General features: G+C 37.9%; 1 protein-coding gene across 1 annotated transcript; it reads left to right on the top strand.

Annotated features, from left to right (window-relative positions):
* Window positions 1-1851: 1851 nt before the first annotated feature.
* TMEM207 (transmembrane protein 207) lies at window positions 1852-22703 on the top strand. The gene is made up of 5 exons (XM_086319486.1): window positions 1852-2034; window positions 3836-3873; window positions 13921-13965; window positions 15021-15163; window positions 22426-22703. Exons 1-5 carry the CDS (start codon window positions 1960-1962, stop codon window positions 22572-22574), a joined length of 450 nt encoding a protein of 149 aa, XP_086175612.1. The 5' UTR covers window positions 1852-1959; the 3' UTR covers window positions 22575-22703.
* The last annotated feature ends 936 nt before the right edge of the window (window positions 22704-23639 follow it).

The following is a 23639-nucleotide window of genomic DNA, read 5'->3' as shown; positions in this document are numbered from 1 at the left end:
GCAATACTTTGGTCACCTGATGCAAAGAGCTGACTCATTAGAAAAGATACGTATGCTCAAAAAGATTGAAAGCAATAGGAGAAGGGGACAACAGTGGACGAGATGGTTGGATGGCATCACCAACTCAATGACATGAGTTTGAGCAAGCTCCGGGAGATGGTGAAGGACAGGGAAGCCAGGCATGCTGCAATCTGTGGGGTCGCAAAGAGTCAGACGTGACTGAGAGACTGAACCACAACATCTACCTCTTCTCACTTTATTATTAATTTTTTGAACTTAGGGATCTGACTATAATGGTAAGTTATATTTATCTAATTATGAATGTGGTTAGCATCTTAAAAGTCATTTGTAACATTTTTTCCACCTAAGCACTCAGTATTTCATCATTTGCTAAATAGTATCTGTTCCTCACTGGTTTGAAATGACAGCTGAGATAAATCTTTGTGTTTATTATAATTTATTTCTGAAATCTGTATTCTGTTTCGTACTCTGTGCTTGCACGCTCAGCAGTCCAGATGCAGCTCAACTAATCCATGTACCTTAATGGCCAATTCAGAGTAGTAGTTTAGATAACTAAAGCAGCCGAATTGTTTCTAGTGCTCTTTATGTGCTAAGTCACTTCAGTCGTGTCCGACTCTGTGCGACCCCATAGATGGCAGCCCACCAGGCTCCCCTGTCCCTGGGATTCTCTGGGCAAGGACACTGGAGTGGGTTGCCATTTCCTTCTCCAAGGCATGAAAGTGAAAAGTGAAAGGGAAGTCGCTCAGTCGTGTCCGACTCTTAGCGACCCCATGGACTGCAGCCTACCAGGCTCCTCCGTCCATGGGATTTTCCAGGCAAGAGTACTGGAGTGGGGTGCCATTGCCTTCTCTTTATGTATGTAATCATAAATGAATCCATATATTACAATTAGAACTAGATTTCATGAGCTATGCTGGGGCTTGCACTGCAACATCTTGTTCTGAATTCTTGTATCTGATTCTTTGTGACCTCATGGACTGTAGTCTGCCAGGCTTCTCTCTCCATGGAATTTTCCAGGCAAGAATATTGGGATGGGTTGCCATTTCCTACTCTAGATGATCTTCCTGACCCAAGGATTAAAGCCATGTCTCCTGCTTTGGCAGGTGGATTCTTTACCAATGAGCTATTTGGGAAGCCCAAAAGAATGGAGTTATGTACTTTGCACTGGCAGAAATCAAACCCTGGTCTCCTGCATAACAGGTGAGAATTTTACCACTAAACAATCAATGCTTTGCTATTCTGTTATATCTATCTTATTGTTTACATGTGTCAGTACCAATTTTTGTACATATTTATACTTTTATAATGCCTTAACATATAGTAGTTTAGTGCCACTTTATTGTTCTTTTTTAGAACTTCCCTAGATATTTTTGTAAACTTTTTGGTTCGTGGTTGGGTTGGAGTTGTTTCATTTAAATAAATACTGAAATATGTTGTTTAAAAATAAGGTGCAACTATTATGCACAAGGAAAGCTTTATGCCCAAGGTTGGGTTAGACCTGGGCCTGAAAATAATGTATAGGAAAAGAGCAAAGAAGGCCAACAAAGGGTGGAAAACAAAATAAATTTTCCAAATAAGAGTTCTGAAAAACAAGCAAACAAAAAACCCAGAAGTACCCTGGAATAAAACATGTGCTTGAATGTTTTAAGTTATTTTTGCAGCCAGTTAGTTTTACAGGTCAGCATGGCTAACCCTGGCTTTTAAGGGCTTGACAAACATTATCAAGATTCTGACCTTAAACTGAAATTCCTTGAACTCTCAGTACCTGTGAACTTGCACCTCAAATTCCTGCCCCTGGCATGTACTTAACCAGTCACAAAGAGCCAGCATTAATGACTACTCTGGCAGGAAGCATAACTTGTAGAAAAGTTAACAACTTCTGAGTAAGAGATAAATGCAGATGACAAACCGCTATCTTGAGCTGCTTGTCCTTTAAGTATGTTGAGATCCAGACTTTTAAGTGACACTTCAGTGATCTCAAAAGCAGGAATCTTGTGTCTGCCACTATTCCAGGTAACCAACTCTCTTTTGGGGAAATAATTTTCAAAGCTACTACTCTAAGGATCTGATTTGTAATAGATTTGTGATCTGGGTAACAACTCCTCTGATGTTTAGAAATTTCCTTTAAGAAAGCCTTATCAGAATTATATGACTAATTATATTTACTGGTTAAAGATAAAGAAAGCTGGCGTTATTCCTATGTCTTCTTTATTTAATTTGATTGCTACTGAGATAATATGATGCAATTTAATCTTTGTTTAGCTTTGCTATGCCATAACATTTTAAAAAATCAGCAATGCTATTGACATAAAATGCTATGGTAGGATTAATTTAAGACATGTTTACTGTTGCCTGAAGCCATACTCGAAGCTCAATGACTTTTCAGTGCTGAAAAAGGCAGATGGAACCATCTTTGAGTTTATTTTGATTCCTTTGCTCTAGTGTTACTTGAATGCAATGTATCTGAAAGATTTAGGTCTGAAATATGTTAAGACTCCCTATTTCGTGATGAGTCCAAAGCCTAACATTGGAAGTGAGGGGGCAATAATGTCACAGTGCGTACGTCTTGCTGGGATACAGCACACAAGACTAGGAATTGACTTAAGAATGAAAGGCTGTCTTCATTTATCTGTTAAGCTAGATCCTAAAGCACCTCATCTACTCGTAAACTTTCTTTATGGACAAAATAGGAATGTTTACTTTCCTCTCAGTTAGTATGCAAGTCTATTTGCAGCATTCTAGCAAAGGAGAGTACAAGTCATTTTCTGTGCTTATAAATTGTTCATTACCATGCTCTCTTATGGCCAATTCATGGCTCCATCTGCAACGCCACAAATCTCTTTGCCCAGATAAGCTTGGTGGAGTAAATATGAGGTGCTAAAGAAGATGAGCTCAGGATTAAGGGGAAAAAAAATTATATCTCACATGAAATTCCCATCTATGATTTTAAAATTTCTAACTCCTTACTTGTATTGATATTTGTGTATTATGGTTCAGGAAAATAGAAGCTTCACTGACCTCATTAAGGGGCTGCCTATGAATGACTTTTAATGATTTTTCTCGTTATACTTGAAAAGGGTCTCAGTTCAGTAGAATAACAAATACACAAACAAATCCTTCAGATAGTAGTACTTTCGTTCCTCTGTGATGTGTGTTGTAACCTAGAAGACTCAACACAGAGGACTAAGATACTTGTGTTAGAATACTTATGGTTTGAGTCTTTCAAAGCAAAGCAATCAAGGTTATTAGCTTTTCCTTCTTCTTTGATAAACAGAGAAATGTAAATCTCAACAAGAATGTCAATGGAGCTTAGGTGGACCTTAGCCTTAGAGCAGTTAAAAATCACTCCTTCCTGCATATTTTTAACATCCACTATCGCTAATGGGATGGACGTCACTCCAGTTTTCATGTGCGGAACTTGATTCCTTCATGTGAAAATAATATTTACAAGCAATGATGCTCCTTCCTTTAGCTAAAATTTGAAAACAAAGCAGAAGTACAAGGTGCACAAAAGCTCCTTAGAGAAACCAAAATCTGCCTATAGACAAAACAGTGTTTTCATACCCACCTCTGGTGGTGTGTAGGATAAGAATCTGGCTCACAATATATATCTCCTGTCATTGCTGAGCTGAAGTATCTACCCAGAGATTTTTTTCAATTAAAATTCTGTGCACCAATAGATTCTGCTACGGAGATTTTAATTAAAAAAAAAAAACGAAATGATATAAACCCCCATTGTCTCTAGGCACTGTTTGTATTAAAGGATTAGACTGATGAAATGTTTGGATTTTATTGTTCTAAACATGTGTTTCAGTTGGTGCTATCGGACACACCATGTGAAGAAAATGAAATGTAAGTAAATAACAAAAAGCTCCACAGTTTTATTCAGCATTTTCAAAATCTGAAGACTGAAAATGTCTCAAGTCATTTGAGAAGCACAAAATGAGTTTCAAATGATCATTACAATTACTAGAGGAAAAAAAATACGTTACTTTTAAATGCAAATGGCTCGGTTTTTCTAAAAGCAGAAAAGATGCACTTTCATTGTGGTCAGCTTTGTTAAATAAAAATAAGGGGCCTCGTTGATTTCAAGGTATTTTTGCTCATTGTGTTCTCCATCCTGGAGGTTTTAGATGTCCTTTAAGTTCATGTCTTCCTCTATGACTGCATCCACATGCATTAAGACACAGAGATGACGGGAGACAGTTTTCTGGCTAATTTGGTTTCAACTATAAGCAAATAATGATCTAACCTAAATTATATTTCAAAGTGTTTTGATATAAGTTATGTAAATAATTGACTCAATTTTCTAATTTTTTTGTGCTATAGGCTTAAATGCTTCTCAGAATTCTATTCTGGAAATGGGGAGAAGGTGTCATTAATAAAGCTGCTGCTGATTAATGATAACTATAACATACTGAGACTGGTGCAAGTGTCAGAAATCACTTCTGCCAAGTGCTGTCTTCTGGGAGCAGTCCTCACTGCCAACTAGCTGTTTTAATTATCATTGTTACCCTCCAGGCTGGGGTCTTCAGGCCCTGTCTCCAGATTAAGAGGCCATGCTGGGTGGGATGCTTTCCTTGGCCCTGGAATCCTTCACCTGTTCTTGGTGGATCATCCCATTATTGATAATCTGCTGGTTAAGTATGTGCCTATCTTACAGTTACTGCATGTTTCTCCATTGCTGTTTCTTTGCACTGATATTGAACTTGCTTTTCCCTCTGTCTTCTGGGGTTGGTGACATAATGGATTTTTGACTATTGGTTTGTTTAATTTTGGACCTGGTGACTGTTTCATCTTGCCCTTTCATCTTCTGCTTTTGACCCAGAGTACTAGAATAATGAAACTGTTTGTTTGTTTGTTTTTTGATGATGTTGCACAGCTTGCAGGATCTTAGTTCCCTAACCAGGGATTGAACATAGGCCCCCAGAAGTGGACATATGGAGTCCTAACCACTGAGAAGCAAGGGAATTCCCATTAGAATAAAGAAATTCTTAATTGGAAAAATCATAAGTGTTGAATCTAACTCCGTCATCAACATGACAGGAGAATATGGTATTGGAGAACTTAATATGCTAACTTTAGAATCACTTAGGCTACTAGCCTTTTTTTCAGGTGAAGAATTGAGACCCAAAGAGAGATAGTAACAAATTAACTACTGGACTTAAACTGGTACTCAAGTACAAAACTTTTGGCTACATCATTTTGTATTTGCATGTCTGTTATTAATATATTTGTCATTATTTAGTGGCTTCCCTAGTGGCGCAGTGGTAAAGAATCTGCCTGCCAACGCAGGAGATGTAGATTCAGTCTCTGGGTAGGGAAGATTCTTGGGAGGAGGGCATGGCAACCCCTCCAGTATTCTTGTCTGGAAGATTCTATGAACAGAGGAGCTTGGTGGACTACAGCCCATGGGGTCGCAAAGAGTCGGACACTACTGAGCACACACCCATTGTTTAATACCACTACTTTTGAATAAAAACAAACAAACAAAAAGACCCGCTTCAGATATAATGAAAATTAGCAGAAAATAAAGATAGAGAAGGTAAGAAAGTGGTTGACTTTGTAGGGAGCTGGTAGAGGGTAAGTAAACACATTGAATGTATTGAAAATAGACACAGTATCTCAAATCTTTTGTCACCACAAGAAGGTGTTTGTGGAAATCTAGTATTAGTTCTATTTAAACTGTTTCTCAAACACAAGACAAATTTTTTTCTGATCAAACCTGCTCTATTTATTTTTATAATAGCATTTTAGTAGAAACAGCACATTGCTAAGCTTTTATATATAATTTAGATATTGTAAGTAATTTAATATATGGAATAAAACATGACAGAGGCCCTTTGCATAATTATACCTTTAATCTTTCCTTTTCCCAGAAATAACCAATATATTGATGTGCATGTGCATGCAAAAATGGATATTTTATGAAACATAACTAAAACCATAAGCATTCTATAAATTAATTGCATGAATACATTGCTGAGGATAGTCTGCCATATTACTGAGCTTGGGGAAGTTAAGTATTTTGCTCAAGAGTAAGCAAGTAAAAGGCAGAGCTTTGATCTGGGCTCACAAATGACTCCTGAGCCTGGGATGTTCACCATAAACCGCACTATGTATCCAGTATGTAGATAAAATTACACACCTGGTGACATACCTGAGGGATGCACAATCCATCCTTCCTTTTGGTGACTATACAATTTACCAACCTGAAATTAATTAGGTCAGGTCACTAGTCTCTGAGTGATATGATTAGGCACTCATCACTCCCCCAAATTATTGTAGCTAAATTTGATTCTAGCTTTTTGTTAAGGATGATCTTTACAAAAAGGACCCAAGAAATTTGTTATTGCATTTACATTCTAACTAAGAGTACTATGAAAAACATTGCTCTTGTTCTTCAGCTCAGTTCAGTTCACTTGCTCAGTTGTGTCCAACTCTTTGTGACCCCATGAATTGCAGCACTCCAGGCCTTCCTGTCCATCACCATCTCCTGGAATTCACCCAAACTCACGTCCATCGAGTCGGTGATGCCATCCAGCCATCTCATCCTCTGTCCTCTCCTTCTCCTCCTGTCCCCAAACCCTCCCAGCATCAATCTTTTCCAATGAGTCAAGTCTTCACATGAGGTGGCCAAAGTACTGGAGTTTAAGCTTTAGCATCATTCCTTCCAAAGAACACCCAGGGCTGATCTCCTTTATAATGGACTGGTAGGATCTCCTTGCAGTCCAAGGGACTCTCAAGAGTCTTCTCCAACACTACAGTTCAAAAGCATCAATTCTTCGGCACTCAGCTTTCTTCACAGTCCAACTCTCACATCCATACATGACCACAGGAGAAACCACATCCTTGACTAGACGGACCTTTGTTGGCAAAGTAATGTCTCTGCTTTTCAATATGCTATCTAGGTTGGTCATAACTTTTCTTCCAAGGAGTAAGCGTCTTTTAATTTCATGGCTGCAGTCACCATCTGCAGTGATTTTGGAGCCCAAAAAGGTAAAGTCTGACACTATTTCCACTGTTTCCCCATCTATTTGCCATGAAGTGATGGGACCAGATGCCATGATCTTCGTTTTCTGAATGTTGAACTTTAAGCCAACTTTTTCACTCTCCTCTCTCACTTTCATCAAGAGGCTTTTTAGTTCCTCTTCACTTTCTGCTATAAGGGTGGTATCATCTGCATATCTGAGGTTATTGATATTTCTCCCAGCAATCTTGATTCCAGCTTTTGCTTCTTACAGCCCAGCAAAGAAATAGAGGAAAACAACAGAATGGGAAAGACTAGAGATCTCTTCAAGAAAAATAGAGATACCAAGGGAACATTTCATGCAAAGATGGGCTCCATAAAGGACAGAAATTGTATGGACCTAACAGAAGCAGAAGATATTAAGAAGAGGTGGCAGGAATACACAGAAGAACTGTACAAAAATGATCTTCATGACCAAGATAATCATGATGGTGTGATCACTCACCTAGAGCCAGACATCCTGGAAGGTGAAGTCAAGTGGGCCTTAGAAAGCATCACTATGAACAAAGCTAGTGGAGCTGATGGAATTCCAGTTGAGCTCTTTCAAATCCTGAAAGATGATGCTGTGAAAGTGCTGCATTCAATATGCCACCAAATTTGGAAAACTCAGCAGTGGCCACAGGACTGGAAAAGATCCGTTTTCATTCCAATCCCAAAGAAAGGCAATGCCAAAGAACGCTCAAACTACCACACAATTGTACTCATCTCACACACTAGTAAAGTAATGCTCAAAATTCTCCAAGCCAGGCTTCAGCAATATGTGAACCGTGAACTTCCGGATGTTCAAGCTAGTTTTAGAAAAGGCAGAAGAACTAGAGACCAAATTGCCAACAGCCACTGAATCATCAAAAAATCAAGAGAGTTCCAGAAAAACATCTATTTCTGCTTTATTGACTATGCCAAAGTCTTTGACTGTGTGGATCACAATAAACTGTGGAAAATTCTGAAGGAGATGGGAATACCAGACCATCTGACCTGCCTATTGAGAAACCTATCTGCAGGTCAGGAAGCAACAGTTAGAACTGGACATGGAACAACAGACTGGTTCCAAATAGGAAAGGGAGTACGTCAAAGCTCTTGTTGTTAAACACAGCCTATTTATGAAGCCCCATAGTTTGAATTTGTCTCTCATTTATCTGGGGCTTCCCTGGTGGCTCAGATGGTAAAGAATCTGCCTGAAATGCACGAGACCCAGGTTTGATCCCTGGATTGGGAGAATCCCCTGGAGAAGGGAATGACTATATCAGAAATAGTTGTGCGTGTAGTGAATAATGTTGCCTGTTTTTATTAATTTTAGAGAATGCTACATTACCAATTCTCTATTTTATCCTATTAACTGCTAGAAAGTTTAATCCAGATCTGAAGCTGAGTTCTAATTTTATATATGGGATTTACTACATTCAGTTTACAAACTGATCTCACTCGTGGCTTATTCTTTTTGTCTGATACTATCTGAGGTCTCACTTTTTTTTTCTATTTTTAATAGAAATAGAAAATGTTTCTTGAAACATTTTGTAACATGGGATATTGAATGCACTCAGGCAGTACACCACACAGCAATATGAGGCTAGAACTGACTTTTACTATTCCCAGTTGCAGTGCTGCATGGTAGTAAGAGAGACATGGGCTCCAGAGCAGGACAATTTGGCTTTAAAGCCTGCCTCTGGCCCTTCTAACTGGGTTATCATGGACAAGTTATTTAACCTCTTTATGATTGAATTGTCTCAATTGTAAAGTGAAAATTACAATAGTGTGATACTACTTTGTATAATTTTAAGTTTGAAAGTGAGTTAATTCACATGAAATTATATAACTGTTGGTTTAGAAAAATGCCTAGCATAGGAAATTATGGATAATTCTATCAGAGGAGCCAGTGGAACAACCCTGAGCTTTTTGTCTATTTATCAAATTAATGAATTTGTAATTAATCTTAGGTCCACAGATTCTCAGCACTGATAAGAAAATTAAGATTGGCTATATCCCCAAATAAGAAGTATTTTAAAAGAGAAGTAAAAAAAAAAAAAAAAAAAGAGAAGTAGGTGCCAAAGGAGATAATTTTTGTCCTTACAGCTCAGGAATCCTCTCCACACATCACAGTAGGACACTAGAGGTTCTGAAAGGGACAGAAAGTATCTCCTCTGACCCCTACTTCTTTTTTAAACTTTTTATTTTGTATTGGGGGTATAGCTGACTAACAGTATTGTGATAGTTTCAGGTGAACAGCAAAGGGACTCAGCTGTACATATACATGTATCCATTCTCCCCCAAGCTTCCTTTCCATCCAGGCTGACACATAGCATTGAGCAGAGTTCCATGTGCTATACAGTAGGTCCTTGTTGGTAATGCATTTTAAATACAACAGAGTTTACATGTCTGTCCCAAAATCTAAAACTATCCGTTTCTCTCATCTTTCCCTCTGGCAACCATAAGTTCATTCTGTAAATCTTTATGTCTCTCTTGTAAGTAAGTTCATTAATACCATTTCTTTTCAGATTCTGTGTTTAGAGGATGTCATTCAATATTTCTCCTTCTCTGTCTGACTTACTTCACTCAGTATGACAGTCTCTAAGTCCATCCATGTTGCGCAAATGGCATTGTTTCATTCTTTTTTATGGCTGAATAATATTCCATTATATATATAAATTGCGTCTTCTAAAACCATTTGTCTCTTGATGGATACTTAGGTTGATTCCATGTCTTGGCTATTGTAAACAGTTCTTCAATGAGCATTGGGGTACATATATCCTTTTGGATCATGTTTTTCTCTGGATATATGCCAAGGAGTGGGATTGCAGTGTCATACAGTAGCTCTATTTTTAGCTTTTTAAGGAACTTCCCTACTGTTCTCCATAATGGCTGTACCAATTTACATTTCCACAAACAGTGTAGAAGGGTTGACTTCTCTCTACGCCCTCTCTAGCATTTATTGTTTGTGGACTTTTTGATGATGACCATCCTGGCTGGTATGAGATGATATTGTAGTTTTGATTTGCATTTCTCTAATAACATGAATGTTGAACATCTTTCCATGTGCCTCTTGGCCATCTGTATGTCTTCTTTGGAGAAATGTCTGTTTAGGTCTTCTTCCCATTTGTTTATTGGGATGTTTTGATGTTGTTAAGCATCATGAACTGTTTGTACATTTCGGATATTAATCCATTTTCTGTCACATCATTCTAAAATATTTTCTCCCAATATGTGGGCTGTCTTTTTTTGTTTTGTTTATTGTTTCCTTTGCTGTGCAAGCCTTTTGAGTTTAAGTAGTTCTCATTTGTTTATTTTTGTTTTTATTTCTATTATTCTGGAGGTGGATCAAAAAAGATATTGCTGTGATTTATGTCAGAGAAGATTCTGCCGATGTTTCTCCCTAGGAGTTTTATAGTGTCCAGTCTCACATTTGGGTGTTTTATCTATTTGAGTTTACTTTTGTATATGGTGACACCTACTTCTAGAAGGTTCTGGTTATTGAAAGTGTCTTCCTTAAACATTATAATCTGCTCTAACTTCTCTTGCATTTTTTTTTCTTTTTGACATTCTCATCTGAATTTGACTAAGCATAAATAAATCTCCTTGCAAGGAGATACAACCAGTCTATCCTAAAGGAGATCAGTCCTGGGTGTTCATTTGAAGGACTGATGCCAAAGCTGAAACTCCAATACTTTGGCCACCGCATGCGAAGAGTTGACTCATTTGAAAAGACCCTGACGGTGGGAAAGATTGAGGGCAGGAGGAGAAGGGGATGACAGAGGATGAGATGGTTGGATGGCATCACTGACTTAATGGACATGGGTTTGGGTGGACTCTGGGAGTTGGTGATGGACAGGGATTCCAGGAATGCTGCGGTTCATGGGGTCGCAAAGAGTCGGACACGACTGAGCGACTGAACTGAACTGAAATAAATCTCTGAGTAACTACTTTGTTTAAGAAAATGTAACTTTTCCTACACTGAAAATTTTGCACCTAAATTTGAGTATTTAAAATATTGCTACTGTTCAGATGCTATTTTATTTTTTAAGAACTCACAAATTTCTATTTAAAAATTAAACTTGAGAAAGACATGGAAATGATGATAGGGAGGGAGTGAAAAGACCTATATTCTAATTTAAGTTCTTTGGTCAGCTGGTGACCTTCCCACTTTTTTTCCCACAGTGAAAAATCACAATGCACAGTGAAAAAATCCTAAGGTTGAAATAAATGATCCTAAAGGAGCTTGCAATTGTGAAATTATATGATCACTTTGCATTTCTCCAGCTAACTGCTTTCTGACCATTTTATTGCTATTAGTAACTCCAACAATGTATGCACAGGGTCAGAAAGAGGAAGTAAAGTAAATAAGTTTGGGTAATTGATAGCACTTGAAAAAATATTAATTGGCTCAAATATTAGAACTAAGACATTAAATGAGGTAGTTAATATTTAGAATTGGCATTTCAATAAGCATATGACCTATTTTTAAATGTAAGAAGAGAAGCAGAGATTTATACATAGAGGAAGATGAAATAATCCATTCTCTCTGGTTATAAGCTTACATTTCAAGATTGAAAACCAAGAATCTTGTGCTCTATTATTGGATCAGGATACCAAGAAAATTTTCCTACATCCATTTTGAAAGTGGGATACTACATTCAATTATATATATATTTAATATATTATTTATAAAATTTATGGCTACAAAAATGATGCATGTACATTACAAAAATTCAAAGAATATAGAATGTTAAAAAAAAATTAAGTGCCTCACAATACCATCTTCAAAAGAAGCAGGCATTGTTAGTAACTTGGTGTATACATGACCCCATGGACTGTAGCTTGCCAGGCTCCTCTGTTCATGGAATTATCCACACAAGAAATCTGGAGTGGGTAGCCATTCCCTTTTCCAGGGTATCTTTCCTACCCAGGAATTCAACCTGGAGTCTCCTGAATTGCAGGTGGATTCTTTATCATATAAGCCATCAGGGAAGCCCCATATCTATACATACTAACTGTATAATACCTATTTAGTGAAATCAGTGTATTTGTGCAAAAGAAAATATACAAAGTAGAACAGAGACCTTTGCATTATTTTATTTCACAAAGCTTTCATTGTAAATATAACCTATATTCTCTTTAATGAATGGATAATATTTCTTTACAAGGATGTGCCATTAATTATTTGTAAAATCCTTGATTGATCTCTTATCTTAGGATGCTTTTTAAACTCACACTTCAGTTCCCATTTTTTTCCTCTGTCATTTGAACTTACGTACTTGACTAAACCCTCTAGGTGCCCCCCCAAAAAAATTATTGTTTTTTAAGTTTGACTTTTGTCTTAAACATTTGCAATAAAAATTTTAAATTGACACTTCACATGTGTTAAAAGTCATTTCTGAATACTATAATGGTAAACATGACACACTGCCTCCTTAGAGATGCTGAGAGCAATAAATCAGCTGACATTTATGAATGCTTTCAAGTTGAGAAGTATTGAGTGTTATTTTAACAAAGATGATTAAGTATAGGTCATCTCAGAAGTTACCAGGCTGTGATGAACAGTTTTCCACTGTTTAATCTCAGAATACTTTAACAGCATCGTCTACACAAGCGCGTGAAAAAGGTCCATCAGTAAACGTACATTCAGTACATGTGTCTGACATAGAAAGGGGCTCTAAAATGAATAGCACTTAAATGTCTATCCCTGGGGAGTTAAACCTCCTGAAAATTGCACTATGGACTTTGGCTTTGTATCACCTTTTAAATGTTAATTCAAGAATGATTGAGTTGTGCCTAGATACACAAATAGTTTGACCATCCTGAAAATCAACTTCTAACTCCTTGGTAAATGGTATGTGTGACCACAGACACTCATTTTCCTTTTATTATAATTTCTTTATCCTACCAACTTATGGGGCTTCCCTCATAGCTCAGTTGGTAAAGAATCCGCTTGCAATGCAGGAGTCACCGGTTCTCTTCGTAGGTCCAGAAGATCTACTGGAGAAGAGATAGGCTACCCACTCCAGTATTCTTGGGCTTTCCTTGTGGCTCAGCTGGTAAAGAATTCGACAGCAATGTGGGACACCTGGGTTCAATCCCTGGGTTGGGAAGATCCCCTGAAGAAGGAAAAGGGGATCTCCAGTGTTCCAGCCTGGAGAATTCCATGGACTGTATAGTCCATGGGGTTGCAAAGAGTGGTATATGAATGAGCGACTTTCACTTTCAACCAGGTTGTAGGCCTTCTATTCCTTACCAAGATATTAAAGGTTAATAGAGATCATGAACCTTCCCTGGAGAATTTGCATTCTGAAGAATTCTAAGTCTCTGAATAAACAGAATACTGGGGCAGTTATCTACCTAATACTTAATACCTATGACATGCTGACTCATTGGAAAAGACCCTGATGCTGGGAAAGATTGAGGGCAGGAGGAGAAGGGGACAACAGAGGATGAGATGGTTGGATGGCATCAGCGACTCGATGGACATGAGTTTCGGTAAACTCACGGAGTTGGTGATGGACAGGGAGGCCTGGCGTGCTGCAATTCATGGGGTTGCAAAAGTCAGACATGACTGAGCAACTGAACTGAACTGAACTGATGATATGTTAGTTCTGGAAAGTAGTTACTACCACCTCAATGCACAACAGTATTCAAAATTCTAGAATCAACCCTATTGCAGTGCAATTATCTGTCTATGTGTCTGACAGATTCACAATTAGCTGTATTCTCAGTGCCTTAAATGAAGTGGACATACAGTAAATATTTGTTTAATTATGCTGTGGGGTACCGTGAGCAGGTAGTTGTGGGAGAAAAAGGTGTGGTCAGAAAAAATACTGTAGTCCAGAATAAGCTTTGTCAATCTAGAGATCCAGCACTGACTGCTCTTCCTTTATCACCAGGTGCATAAACTATAAAGATCATTACACAAATGGCTGGTATATCTGGTAAGGACATCTTCAATTTGTGCTATAAAATCTTTGGTGTATATACATACTCCTTTTCCTAAGTAATTGAGATAGCATATGAAATCACACAGCTTAAGAAAACTTTAGGGATCATGTGGATTAACATACATAGAAACATCAGCTTCAGGTCATTTTTCAGTGTTTACTTAAACACTTCCTGTGACAGGGAACTGACTATTTTTAAGAATGATAGTTTACTCCCAAGTTGGATATTTTTAAAGGTGAAATCTTTCTCCTGAAATCTTTCAAATCGACTCATCCACCGATTTTAGTTCTTGCCTTAAACTTTCAGGATAAGACCAAAAAAAAGTTGTTATACATTTCTAAATCTTGGCTTCTGTATTTTTCAAACTAAACATTGCAGTTAGTGGTTAGTTCCTCAAAGACAGAAACCCTATCTTGTCAACCTTTGAATCCCCACCTCCAACATCTAAAATCTATTTGGTCATTTGCATTCTAGAAGATGGTGCAGTGGTAAAGAATCTGCCTGCCAATGCAGGAGACACAAGAGACGTGGGTTTCATCCCTGGGTTGAGAAGATCTCCTGGAGTAGGAAATGACAACTCACTCTCGTATTCTTACCTGGGAAATTCAATGAACAGAGGAGCCTGTTGGGTTATAGACCATGGGGTCACAAAGAGTCAGACCTGACTGAGCAAGTGCACACACACACACACACACACACACACACATACCTACACACACACTAGTTGAATGAATGACTGGATAACTGAATGGAAGCAATAATGGATGAATGTAAGGAATTAAAATGCTGCTTCTTTGAACAAATCTCCAACTTCTAATGAGGAAACAATTAAGATTGCCTGGCAAGACTGCCTCACTCTGAGCTCAGAGAAGATTCTAGAGTAAGTGAAAATGTATGAGAGATGATGGGGGTTTGTTTAAGGAATTTAGTCTCACAGATTCCTTACAGCTGGGCTTGCTGAGTTTTTGCACCTTTCCAGGAAGTAGCAGGAGCTCTTAACTTTGAGGCATGTTCCATCTCACTCTTCCCCTGCTTTCTCTGGCGTCAGGTTCTTGCTGCTGATTTTCCTGGTGGCTCTTCTCTGTGGAACAGTGATCTTCTGCCTCCAGTGCTGCCTGAGGAGACTCAAAAATGGTCCTCGAAGACGCACCATGGCTGTTTTTGCTATTGGAGATTTGGACTCCGTTTGCGGTAAGATGTTTACACACTTCTAGATGTCCTCTTTGGAAACCTTATAGTTTTGTGTGAGTTGAAAAGTTAATCTATGAAAAACAAATTTGTAAACATAGAACAAATATAGTTTACTGAGGACTCAAAGGCATGTACTGGGGAGAGAGTCTAAACGAGAAAACTTCAGAAGACTCCAAAAAAAAAGAAAAATTGTTTCCTGGGGAAGTGACTCAGAGTTGAGTATGGGAACAGAACCTAAACCTAAACATTAAGTCAACAACCAGAAGAGAAAAGGTACACAGGACTGGCCATTCCAGGTGAAAGCAGAGTTTAAGGGATAGAAGAGTATCTCTGGGCTTTTGATGTCCATCTGTGACCTTGTGTTCATTTACGAAGCTTGCCATGCCTCACTTACCAGCAATAATATCGAATAATGCTTTTCAGATTGTCTGCTTCCAGTGCAGAGCCTGAAATACTTTGGATTGTGTGAGTGAGTGTCAGTACTCATGTCCTTTCTCTCCAGACACAATTGGCAGTCTCCTGATCCTTCCTGCTCCCCACATCCACTCCCAAACCCTGTCCTTTCTATTATTTTTTAGTGTGCATTAAGAGGTAAGAAATGGAGAAAACTGTGGTCTTGAGTTATTTGTAATTTCCAGCCTCAGCTTTAAATGACAGTTTTAATGAAAAATGACAGTTTTGTGATTTCTCAGAGGTGACAATTGACAGTTTATATCTTCGCATTAAGCATTGTCCTCATTCAGAGATTGTCTGTTATGAGATTTTCCTTCTAAGGCACTGCATTGTATATTACAGTTGCCTCAAGAGTGCTTGGTAGAAACTAACAGCTGCCCTTCAACACTTGGGTCAGCATAAGATTTTCAACAGAGAGAGTGGGAGATGTCCTGGAAAAACTCACAGCTAAATAGAAAGTGGGGTAAAAATAAACTAAAGTGTTTTAATCTCAAAACTCAGTATTAAGACTTAGTGATTGGATTCACTGTTGACTTCTTTTTAAAGTTATTATTTAATAGCGAAACACATTGTTAACTTGAAAAATGATTATTTGGGAAAGGATAATTAAGGTCTCCAATGAAAATAGCTTTGTCTTCTAAAATCAGCAGCACTTTCCACTGAGTGTATAGAGAAATAGGGTCACTGACCTTCAAGCAAAATATGTTAGTCAAAGGGATCAACGTGGTCACATTGGTCTATTTTTCTTTATCTAACAAGAGGTATTCAATAAATAAACACAACTATGTTTCTTCCACCTTAACTTGAGCTACTACAGAGGAGAACCTGCACTGGTCTTCTTAGCCATTCTCTCACTCTGAAGCGTTAAAACAAAACAAAACAAAATCTGTTTTAATTTTTGGTAAATAAGCTACCCAGTTATACTGTTACAACTTTTCAGGCAGTTTATGTGCCACAGTTAAATCCCAATTTATCTAATATTTTTATATTTCCTGGATGATGGTTTACATACATGCTTTTGAATTTTCTGAACTTCCCTGACAGGTATGAATGTGAGAAAAAGGAGTCAAGACTGCAATAACGCTTCACAATTTAATTTACACCGACAAAGTACTAGGCACTAGGTCAGGGGTTTCACAGATACTATCTCTAATTCTTAAAATACCAACTCAGAAAAGTGGCTATTACTTCCTTTAGAGGATGTTATCTACTTTTCTCACTCTGCTGCATAAATATACCCCATAAATCTCTGTTGCAGGTCAACTAATATACTCCAGATTTTCCAGGATTGAGGATAATGAGCAATAAAAAGTTACGTAGGGCACACATGGCAAAGGATCAGACACGACTGAGAATCAGTACACTCACACACACACACACACACACACACACACGGCTAGTCACCTCATTCCTGGACACTAACCACAGCCTTATATCTTGAACCACCAGATATTTCCAATGGGTGATTCCTCAGTGGTGGGTTTCGCTGTCCAGAACTCTCATTTCCTTCTTCATTCTCTTCCTCATTCTATCTTTTCCTTCTTAATCCCTGGGGTGTAGCTTTGACTCTTGTTTTTTGCAAGAACATTTAAAGTCTTTTTCACCTTCAATGGCATTACAAAGTTCACTTCTGTTGACTTCCATTATAGAGAACACGTTCAGTTGCCTCTTTTGGTTTATTTCTATCCTCACCTATGGTGATTTTCCCATCCACTGCTGTCTCCCATCCTGTCCTATGGATGTTCAAGGTGGCTATATAGGTAGAGAATCTCCATTCACATCGTCTTTGATGTGGATGTGGCTCCCAGACTTATGCTTCTTGCCATTTTTATTTTGCCTCTCCAAAACAAAACACAAACAAATAGTTCCAGAAGTGGTAATCTCTGCGATCTCTAGTCATTGGTCGATTGGTTTAATCTCTAAGTCATGTCTGACTCTTGCATCTCCATGGACTGTAGCCCGCCAGTCTCCTCTGTCCATGGGATTTTCCAGACAAGAACACTGGAGCAGGTTGCCATTTCCTTCTCCAGGGGACCTTCCAACCTAGGGATCAAACCCACATCTTCTGCATTGCAGGTGGCTTCTTTACCCCTGAGCCACCACGGAAGCCCCAAGTCACCTCTTCTTAACTAGTAATTTCTGGAATTAAACTCCAGCGAGCTAATGTTGTAAGGCAGTCTGACACCCAGACCCACACCAAATTTCCTTTCTCCACTGAATTCTCATTATACTCTCACTTCTCCAGACAAATATCCTGCCTATCTAATATTTCCTTAAAAGGGGGTACTCTCCAAAAGAGAAGTGAGGGAAATACTAAAGGATTTTTTTTTTATTGCTGAGAGGGAAGTAGGGGCCAAACCACAGCCTGCTTCCACAGTCCCACAAAACTTTGTGCTCCCAGGTTGGAGCTAAGTCCACTACTGCTGGGTTTTCCCATCTACACTACAGGTTATGAGTTTGTACTTCTGAGTCTTCCCTGTAGCCACTGTTCAGAAGCAGGAGAGGAAAATGAGAACTCGTTTGCAAACTACTGGTGACATATTAGAATATGAAATAAGGTTCCTGGACTCCCTGCTATCCCTTGATCAAAAGGGGGCAGATAGGACTTCCCTCCTGAATATAGAATGTAGGAAATAAGTCATTTAAAGCATTTCAATGATGAGACGAGATTTTATATATATGCCCTGGGTTCCTCTAAGACTTTCATTTTATTTCTTCAAAATTTATTTCATGTTATTACCATATTCTTCTGAATGTATTAGTTGAAATAGCTATGCTCTTCTGACCTGAGGGTCAGAGGTTTGATGTTCAAGATCCCATGAAATCTGCCCTCAAATGAGAAGAGCAAAGAAGAGAATTTTGACAGACTCTCAGAGGCTGGAGTGGAGTGAACTTTACTGATGTTGAAATATATAAAATAGGAAATTTCTCGCTGGCAATTTCTGACAATATTACATGACTCTGGTTGTCAATTATCTTGATTAGAAATATTAAAAGGAGGAAGGAAAATACTTGGCTCAGGAATCCTTGTAAAATATGTTTAAGGAAGGCCTTACCAATTCGGCCCATCACAGTGATGAGACTTCTGTCTGGAAAAGTCCTTAGGAATCTCAGCCAAACACCAAGGCCTTAAGAGAATCTTCTAAACCAATAATCATGCCTTTTCACAATTCTGTGTTGACTCAGGGCTCAGATTTGTTTTCCTTCCCCTCTGAAAAGGTCTAATGTTTCCATGTCGTAACATGTTATGGTGAAGCTCTTTGTGCACCAATAAAAGAATTAATTCCTCTGATACTCCAGTAGAGGGTAAGGAGGAAGAGAAGGTATTGCTAGAGAAAGAGGAGGAGGAGGACCCGAATAGAGTCAAGGAAGTGGAGGGGGAAAGGAAGAAAAAAGAGCTAGAGGAGAAGCAGAGTCACCTCTCCTGACACTCATCCTGACTTGGCTCCTCCTCGGGCTGATCTCCTGATTAACGCTGCATTTCCACTATCCAGTCTCCCTGGTTCCATTTCTTCTGCAATTTCAGAAATAATCTTACCTTTTTCTTATTTCAAGGCAAATAGAAATACTAGTCTTCCAGCAATGATTAAATGTGAATGCTCCAATTTGGGAAGGGGAGAAGGGACTGGACAGTCAGGCAAGAAGCTGATCCTTACATGCTTTATTCTCCTCTCTCCTCCCCTCCCCCAGAATCCTATCTTATTTAGGAATGCTTTTTGAAATGTCATTTTCCTATGCCTTGTGTTCTACATGTAAATATTCCGGGACTCATTGTGGGAAAGGAATGAGAGTCTTTCACAAGCTTTCATGGATGGGCATGATGATAGTAATGATTCATACTGAGCACTTATCATGTGTCACGTTCTGGGCTACTCCTTGACATCTCTCATCTCCTTTATTCTTCCTTACAGCTCCATTAACAGTTCACTGTCATTCTGAGCACTGAAAATGAGGGAACAAAGGCATTTAGAGATTAGGGACAGAGTGGATGGTAGAATGGTGATTCAAATTCAGGCAATCTTAGTCACCCCCAAGTGAGAGAACAGAATGATATAAAAAGGATACAGAACAGAAAGAATAAGAAAGGCATTTTCAAATGAACCAAGTCCATTAGAGTGACTCTTAATGACTCGGGGAATCTGGACTCCAGGTATAAAAAATTAGCAGTGAGTGTATTGGTTTTACAAAATCAAACAACAAACTATTATCTTCACCAACAGCTGTCAAAATCATAGAATTTTTGTAAGCATTTTTAACTGAGCTCTCTCAGGTTCCTAATTTGTCAAAAGGTAAAAATAATGCCTGTTTCCCTCCCAATCACATGATATTGTATGTAAACATGCTTTGAAAAAAAAAATTGAGAAGTGACATGTGTTCAATTTTACCAAAGCTCTCTGAGCTTAATTCTGTTTATCATATGAATACCCTATGGTTTTCATAAGTTTAAGAGCAATGGGCAAATCTGTAGTAAGGAAATAATAATAAAGCTTTTCTAACATAAAGAGCAAGTGTCGATATCTTGCTGCCTGGAGCATGACACTAATAATGACCCTGGTGGATATAAATTCAAGCTAATATTTATTTTGAATAATCCTGGTCAACCACTGCAGATACAAAGATAGCCAAGTTACCTCTGACTCTGTATTGGATTTGCTGGAAGCAGTTCATCTGGAAAATGGGCAGTGCTTACTAATTGTATCCATAAAGGAGGGAAATACTGAGGCAAGTCCACTTTGCCAGTGTTAACTCTTTTTATTAAGACATTTGGACTAGCCTACATCATTCTAAACTTCCTAAATATTCAAGGCTCTAACTACAAGAAAATTTTGTTTTTAATAAGAAAGTTTTCATTCAGTAATCTCTGTGCCATTAACCTTAATAAGAATAATGATTAAATCATTATTTAAACATTAAAATAAGAAAGTTTGGGAAATATTACTGTCAATAAAGGAAAATGCATGCATACTCCTAGCATAGTACAGTTCTTAATATATAATAATGCTTATGATGATACTTTGATCACTTGATGAGAAGAGCCAACTCATTGGAAAAGACTCTGATGCTGGACAAGATTGAGGGCAGGAAGAGAAGGGGGCCACAGAGGATTAAATAGTTGGATGGCATCACTGACTCAATGAGTTTGAGCAAATTCCTGGAGCTCGTGATGGACAGGGAGGCCTGGTGTGCTACAGTCCTTGGGGTCCACAAAGAGTTGGACATGACTAAGTGACTAAACAAGAACAACAACAAAATGCTAATATCACTACTGATAATAGTGAGAGTCAACTTTAATGCATGTGAGGCTTTGTTTTAAGCACGTTACATTCATTTAGCCTTGCTTTTACCGATATTGCAGAAGAGTAAGCTGAGGTGTAAAAACGTGTAATAAGTTAGCATTAGGTTATTCAATTAAATAAATTAACTCCTTAAGGAAAGTGTTGAACCAGGAGGTGAGATTTATATTCTACATATGGCTCCACTCTTTACATATTACATTAATATTTAAATTATTATACTTTGTCCTGTGAACCAGTGAAATACAAAATAAAGCAATACAAATATATGGAAATTCATGATTCTAAATAAATAAAATGCACTCCAAAGCAATAATTTTGATTAATTTACATATGGATTCCACGGATACAGCTATTGCCTTTTATGTAACTACTTGGAGTCATTTTAATAATTGTGGCTTGTTCTTTGAAATATCCTTGATGGTATAGAATCTTAATCCTTTAAGGAAGGGGTCATCAAACTTTTTGTATTAAAGTTGCACAAGAAATATGTTTGGCTTTGCAAGCATATGATCTCTATGGGGACTACTAATTTCTGCAATTATAGTAGAAAAATCAGCCAAAGACAATATGAAAATGAATGGACATGATAGTGTTACAATTCATTTTAATACACAAAAACAGTCAAAGGGTAGTTTAAGGGTGTAATTTTTTCTTTAAAGGTGAATTTATGGCTGTCATGAATTTATGTTATGTTATTAATATGGGAAGAAGCAGTCAAATTATTCCCAGAAAGGTAAAGACCTTGTGAAAAAAAGGAAAACAATATAGATAAATGAATATAAAGTATTCCTATTGATTTCCTGTGTGACTCTAAAGCAGTCTTTCAGGTCAATACTAATAAAAGATTTCCCAAAAACCTATTGGAATAAGTGCATAATCTCTCAAGGTGATCAGTTTAAGGAAGAAAATGCATGTCTTTTATATTGGATGGTTTGTAGTGTGCATAATCTAAGTCAAGACCTTTAATTTCAAAATTTAAAATTTAAGAATGCTTTTTGCTTATTGTAAGTATATATTTTAGTTACAAACTTCTCACAACTTAATATTTTTACTATGCATCATCGGCAAATGTTGAAATTAATTAATTGCATTAGTTGCAGTTTACGGAACATACACATGAAAGAATGAAGTTCAGATGTAATACTTTAATGTTTCTAGTGAGATTGCATATCTCATGATGGAAGCATTAGCTAAAATGCCATTAGTGTTTACAGGAATCTTGTCTTCCGATCTACCAAAAAGGATATTTCTTCTAGTTTCAGCTGTTAAATTGTAAATGCTTCTTGATGGCTTAGTCAATGATGGCCTAATCGGTGCATGAGAGCAAATTTTCTTGCTATAATGACTAAAATATCACAGCAGAGAGTGAGATGATTGTAAATTTTTTCTCAAGGGTACAAATAATTTTCTGTTGCTCCAGTGATCCAAGAAATGCCAGATTTTATTAGGAAGCTCATGTGCTTCTGTTTTATGCTGACTAGAAAGATTATGCCTCTACCTTTCTCTTCCCAGGGACAGAAGCAGCTGTGACTCCAACTGTTGGAATGCACCTTCACACTCAAAACCCTGAACTGTTTCGTGCTCCCTGTTTTGGAGTTTTAGGCCCCCCGCCTCCATATGAAGAAACTAAAATCAAGCCGAGTTCAGATCTAGATCGCTAAGTGAAATTATTAGAAATATTTAAAATTCCAAAACATACAATTTAGGAACAATTCTTTCACTTGGTGAGAATTCCTGGAGATTAGTTAATGTAGTCTTAAAAGTACAAATAAATGAATATTAGAAAAGAATTTTGTGCATGGAGATGTTTCTGTAGTCAACTAGTGGACTCTTGTTATATCACTGTTGCTTTATAATTTTATCTTCCTAATCAAGTTTCTTGATGCAATCCAATAGGCAGTAATTAACATAAGGAGTGGCTTCCATTAACTTTAGAGTTCCACTCTAGAATATGTCACAGATTTTTCTGCCTCAATCTCTGTTTTAACCTGACCTCTTCCCTGATATGGGTCAATAAAATTATTGTCACTTAACAGTGACCCACAATAAACTGTGGAAAATTCTGAAAGAGATGTGAATACCAGACCACCTGATCTGCCTCTTGAGAAATCTGTGTGCAGGTCAGGAAGCAACAGCTAGAACTGGACATGGAACAACAGACTGGTTCCAAATAGGAAAAGGCTATACATTGTCACCCTGCTTATTTAACTTATATGCAGAGTACATCATGAGAAACGCTGGGCTGGAGGAAGCACAAGCTGGAATCAAGATTGCCAGGAGAAATGTCAATAAACTCAGATATGCAGATAGACACCACCCTTATGGCAGAAAGTGAAGAAGAACTAAAGAGCCTCTTGAAAATGAAAGGAGAGTGAAAAAGTTGGCTTAAAGGTCAACATTCAGAAAACGAAGATCATGGCATCTGGTCCCATCACTTCATGGCAAATAGATGGGGAAACAGTAGAAACAGTGGCAGAATTTATTTTTGGGGGCTCCAAAATCACTGCAGATGGTGACTGCACCCATGAAATTAAAAGACGCTTACTCCTTGGAGGGAAATCTATGACCAACCTAGATAGCATATTCAAAAGCAGATACATTACTTTGCCAACAAAGGTCCATCTAGTCAAGGATATGGTTTTTCCAGTAGTCATGTATGGATATGAGTGTTGGACTATAAAGAAAGCTGAGCACCAAAGAATTGATGCGTTTGAACTGTGGTGTTG

This window comes from Bos grunniens, chromosome 1 (assembly GCF_055505025.1).
Source record: "Bos grunniens cultivar Pamir isolate PY7600 chromosome 1, Bosgru_T2T1.0, whole genome shotgun sequence".
NCBI classification, from domain to species: Eukaryota; Metazoa; Chordata; class Mammalia; order Artiodactyla; family Bovidae; genus Bos; species Bos grunniens.
The sequence above is the reverse complement of the archived record's forward strand: the minus strand, read 5'-3'. Positions and strand labels throughout refer to the sequence as shown.